The 5,340-nt window shown below is 35.1% G+C and overlaps 1 protein-coding gene and 1 long non-coding RNA gene across 2 annotated transcripts; both read left to right on the plus strand.

The window, feature by feature from the left end:
• The first annotated feature begins 277 nt into the window (after positions 1-277).
• LOC131594864 (general transcription and DNA repair factor IIH helicase subunit XPD-like) lies at positions 278-1,964 on the plus strand. The gene is made up of 5 exons (XM_058867068.1): positions 278-713; positions 849-968; positions 1,201-1,347; positions 1,504-1,628; positions 1,738-1,964. Exons 2-5 carry the CDS (start codon positions 951-953, stop codon positions 1,847-1,849), a joined length of 402 nt encoding a protein of 133 aa, XP_058723051.1. The 5' UTR covers positions 278-713; positions 849-950; the 3' UTR covers positions 1,850-1,964.
• A 747-nt stretch (positions 1,965-2,711) lies between these two features.
• On the plus strand, positions 2,712-4,251 carry LOC131594865 (uncharacterized). Its single transcript, XR_009281573.1, has 4 exons — positions 2,712-2,890; positions 3,018-3,083; positions 3,788-3,881; positions 3,973-4,251. It is a non-coding gene; the product is annotated as an uncharacterized LOC131594865 (long non-coding RNA).
• The last annotated feature ends 1,089 nt before the right edge of the window (positions 4,252-5,340 follow it).

The following is a 5,340-nucleotide window of genomic DNA, read 5'->3' on the forward strand; positions in this document are numbered from 1 at the left end:
CATGATTTTAAAAACGTAGAATTATGTTATAAAATATTGGATCTGGAATATGAAACTGTGGCCTTTACTTTAATTGCCACGGTTATACAACTGCGGATATTTTAAGCCACAAAGGAAAACTGCGGCCTTATGATTTTGACTAAAAACTATGACCCAAATCCAAAAAATTAGTCCCGCCCATTTTTTCCCTCTTTTCTTTTCGTTTCCCTCTTCTTAATTAATTTCTTTTATAATATTTTTTAATTAAAAAACATTAAAAATATAAATACAAGTTCTCATTTTAACCTAATTTTTACTCTCCCCCTCTCATTCTGACTTTCTCTCTTCATATTGTTCACGACCAAAAGAAAATTCAAAATGATTTTCCAGCAACACACGGTGGCCGGAAATCGCCATATGGCGGCGACTGCGACGGCCAGAGGTCAAAACCTCTGATTGAAACCTCTAACCTAATCGTTACATTCCCCTGAGTACGAAAATCTCCTCATTTTGCTTTGATTCTCTCTCATATTCTTATAATCGGGCCAACAAGGAAACCCTAGATCTAACCAAAAATCAAATTAAACACAGACGGTGATGACATAGAGAACGAGGCCATGGGGGAAGGAAATAGGAGATATCGATCTTCACGGTGGTAATATGAATAGTCAAAGAGTTCAAGGGTTTACCTGGAGCGATGCACGAGATTGCAGATTGAGAAGGCCGGAGATGAGGTAATATTAAGCGTCCATATTCTTCAGCTTCTTCTTGCTTCTTCTTTGATTTCTATATTCAATACTTCTTCTTCTCCTTCTAGTAATGGTGTTAAAATTTTCTGCTAAAGTTGGTTGTACTTTTGGAGTTCTCAGGGTGGCATTGAAGACGGTGAAGAACGGAAATCTGTTGCGATTAGAGAACTTCGAGAAGAAACTGGAGTAGTATCTGCCGAGATAATCGCCGAGGTTTCTTTGATGATTACATCAACAATGGTACTCTAGCATTAAAGTTCTTAAATGATCCTTTTTTAGACATTCTAATTCTATGGTTTCTTTGATTTGCTGCTAACCCTTTTCTCAGGATTTGTTAGCACTGATGTTTTGATTTGTATTTACTTCATTATTGTTTAATCATTTAAGTTAGTTTTATTCTATGCGAGATTTGTATATTTTCAATGTTTCTAGTATATATGTTTCTAATTTTTCTTTACCGATGACATTTCAGCTTTGTTGCCATGATGCATCTCTTGCCATAAGACATGTTCTTGAGCGATTTCAGTCTGTTGTGATTACATCTGGCACATTAAACCCTATAAATTTGTACCCTTGTCTTCTAAATTTTGAGCCTGTTGTAATCCTAACCCAGTGGAAGGTATTCCCACTAAATCTCGTTAGTACACTTTCAACACTTGCTTTCATTTTAAGTTTGATCCTTCAATTTCTCTTTATTCTTTTTTGACTTCCACAATCCTTTTACCAATAGTGTCTGTTACATAGTTTTATGTTGCTAAAATCATATATTTTGCAGGAAATAAATCAGTGTAAACTTGTCTTTTTTGAGACTCAAGATGTGGTAGAAACAACATTGGCTCTTTACAACTACCGCAAAGCTTGTGATTGTGGAAGAGGCGCTATCTTTTTTACAATTGCGAGGTAAGATAAGTGAAACAAATATACAATAGTTTTCATATATTAGCCTAGTTATTACAAAATTTCCTGTAGTGATCCTGTGTTTGAAAGACTGCTGGTTCTTGCTGTACAGGGAGTTTTCTTCAATGCATTCTTTGTGGTTTACATACTCTCCCCAAAGCTGGCTCATAGAGTTGTTGGGTACCTTGAGGAGGAAGCTATACATTCCTACACCGAGTATTTAAAAGACATTAATAGTGGTGCAGTTGAAAATGTTCTGGCTCCTGCCATTGCAATTGACTATTGGAGGCTTCCCAAGGATGCCAAATTGAAAGATGTTATAACAGTCATTCGTGCCGATGAGGCTCACCATCGAGATGTTAACCATTTTGCTTCGGTGAGTGTTCTTTCTCACTTGTCTAATGAAAACAAGTTCTCCATAAAAAATTTACTCGTTCAAGTCCACCCACCAACTTATCATCTTAAGCTTGTGTTTACGGTATATTTATTTTTGTGCTTCTTTCATGTTATCCTCTTGAACTTCTTTCCGCGAGCATGGAATCCAACAAAAAAAAGGATGGTAAAAACTAAGATTCGTAAAAATTAAGGTTGGTAAAAATTAAGATTCGTAAAAATTTGCACAAGTGCGTAGACACTAAAAGGAGAAATCAATAACTGAAAGAATATGCTTTTGCTTTTGTGTTACAGATCCGACCTATATGATCCGACACCACTATGCTTATTGTGATGAATTAATTAATTTACTTGGTTTCAGTGTTAACCATATATATAATTTCCTTACATATTTCATATAACTTGGGGTTCGACTTCTACGTTTTCCAAAAATATAGTGTGCTTATATTTATTGTCATGTCTATGCAGATACAGACTTAAACATAAAAGAGTTAACATAAGAGCTGTTAAGCATTGGTGCAGACAGATTTTGGAAGGTCTCCTTTATCTCCATAGCCAGGATCCTCCTGTCATCCATAGAGATCTCAAATGTGATAACATTTTCATCAATGGTAACCAAGGAGAAGTCAAAATCGATGATCTTGGCCTCGCTGCAATTCTCCGCAGATCGAATGATGTTCACTGCGTAGGTATGTAAACCAGTAGAAGAGTTTAAATAAGTCGATCATAACTAACAAGTTCTATTTTGGTTGACATATATGCTTTTGGAATGTGTATATCGAATGATCTTCATATCTCTGATTGTTTACATAATTTGCATCTTGGTGATCACATAGAGATTCAGTGGAGGAGAAATAAAGAATATCCTTGTGGTCTGTCCCTTTTTCCATATTCATATATTCTTCTAAGCTTAATCTCTAATACCATTTTCTTTAATGATTTGTTTTGTTTCTGAAGTTGATGAATATGAAGTTGAATATCCTTGTTGTTGTGTTAAAGGTATGATAGTGGGAGCATCGACTTCGTCTGAGAATGAGTGATGTTCTTCTCTTAACGGCTGATGAGGTTTCACTTATAGCTCTCCTCATATTGCTTCTATTCTTAATAGGACTGTGATTGCTTATAATTTTTTGCTTTAGGCTTGTTCTCTACTATTTATGGTATGGTTTTGTTTAAGTTCTATGTTCTTTGTTTTATAAAATATGAAAATTTTCTTTTTATCTCTTGTTTGAGAAACATATAGGACTGTGATTTTAGGAAGAATGCAGAAAGTGAACCAACTTTTGAGCTATTTAAGATGCTACAGAAAGTAATCCATGAATGTATAAGTTGTATTCTCAAATTCAAAAATTACAAACACCAATATCAAGGCATTCTCAAAATAATAAATCAACTCATAATCAAGTGTGATTTGATATATTATTTTTAAACTTGACTTTAGTTTTTCCTTGATCGCTTCTGTAGCTAATGTTTTGCGGTTTATGTTAGATTTAATTAGTAGTCTGGAAATTAGTCCTAGGAAATTACAATAATTTAGTTAATGGAAGGACTAGTTCAGCCCTTAGTTAAAAAGTAAATGATTGGCCTTACTCTTCTAACATCAAACTTGTAAACATCATTGCTGCCCTGTTATTGGAAGAAATAACTTTATATAAATTTGAATATAAGGGTGATGGTTATACAACATGTGAAGGTATTCCTTCTAGAATATATTAAAGTTTCATCTTCATTTTATTTTTCAAATATGAAAATATATATTCTGGTTTCAGATCATGATTCACTGCAGTCACCGGCTTGTTACCTGTAATCAAAATGATAAGCAAGTTGGTGCTTCATATATCCTGATGCTTTCTGAAAATCCAGGTTGGTGCTTCATATCCATACTAGTTTATAATAATCATGCAGTTTTCAATTGTTTTCTGAAGGCCAAGCTAAAAAAATTTCATTTTAACAGGCATATCTGAAGAAGAAAAGAAACGTCTTATGTACTGTGTGGTTATTGGAGGTGGTCCTACAGGGGTGGAATTTAGTGGGGAATTGAGTGATTTCATCACGAAAGTCTTTGTCACTCAAGTTTTAAACTACGTCTTCTGCATATCTAAAGTCTTTGTCACTCAAGTTTTTATATTTAGTTTTGGTTCAGGTTTATTAGATATATAATGTACTTAGTCAATCATATACTGATGCTATTGTCATTGATGTGTAGACAATAAAATAATTTGTATTCATAAAATTATAGTAATCAAATTTTAAATTCTTTAAAATTGGCGCAAGTGATTGGTGTGTTGGATTAATACAAGCCACTAAATTTATTTACATTAAATTTATATTAAAGTGTGGCAAGATAAATGGTTTAGAATTCATAACATATAACCACGGTTTTAAATTTGTGGTCATAACCAAAGCGTGGCTATATCTTAAACCAAAACGGTATGTTAAACGTTAAATTGAAACCGTGGCTTTACCATATGGCCACAGTTTTTAAGTCATGGCAAGTACAAACCGCGGCCTTAATCAAACTACCTAAACCGTGGCCTAAAAGAGCCACGGTTGTAAAAAAGGCGTGGTCTATACCAAAAAATCGTGGACTTTACTTTAGGCCACGGCCGTATACTCCACAGTTGGATTTCCATGGCCAAACCGTGGCCTCAGCGTTACGCCACGGTTATTTTGCATATAGCCTCGGTTTTCTGGGCGTGGCAGGAGGCCTTTTTTCCTGTAGTGCAAGAAATTGTTACCGATGAAGAGGTGATTGCTGTGTGATGCTGAAGATGATGAAAGTTATGAGACATGCTCCTTCGAAGATGTGATGTTGCAAGGTGTCGTCACAATCCGATGCAAAAGTCGTGTTCCATTGAAGATGAGGCGTCCGTTGATATATGTAGAGATCATTACGTTGCTCCGATGTCAGTGTTGCGATGGATTTGAAGCTTACTGATTCAAGAAGTCGGTTCTTCTCGGATGTGTTGTTGTTGATGTGTTGAGTGATGCTTTCTTCCGAAAATTTTGCAGGTTGAGTCGAAGCGTTGACGTCGGTGTTGTTTTCGATTCCGATCCCAATTTTGTTGATTCTCTGCAAAAACACTAATGAATATGCACATAACGAAAGCAACGCTTGATAGATATGCAGAGTGCTTCAACGAATTCAAGTATTGTTGATGCTAAATGTTCACACAAGTTCATAGGAAGCTTTAACTGCCTTCTTCAAAGTTGGAAATGGTTGATCCAGTGGTCAGAGTATTTACAAAGATACGTTTATGGAAATATGCTTTAAATTCATGACAAAGGAGCCAAAACTATATATTCAATGTGAAACAGATTC

Source organism: Vicia villosa, linkage group LG4 (genome assembly GCF_029867415.1).
Source record: "Vicia villosa cultivar HV-30 ecotype Madison, WI linkage group LG4, Vvil1.0, whole genome shotgun sequence".
NCBI lineage: Eukaryota > Viridiplantae > Streptophyta > Magnoliopsida > Fabales > Fabaceae > Vicia > Vicia villosa.

Bases quoted from the DNA above. Each gene is read 5' to 3' on its own strand.
- LOC131594864 (XM_058867068.1), top strand. The intron at 1,348-1,503 runs GTATTCCCACTA...TATATTTTGCAG, and splicing joins TAATCCTAACCCAGTGGAAG to GAAATAAATCAGTGTAAACT. The intron at 1,629-1,737 runs GTAAGATAAGTG...CTTGCTGTACAG, and splicing joins ATCTTTTTTACAATTGCGAG to GGAGTTTTCTTCAATGCATT.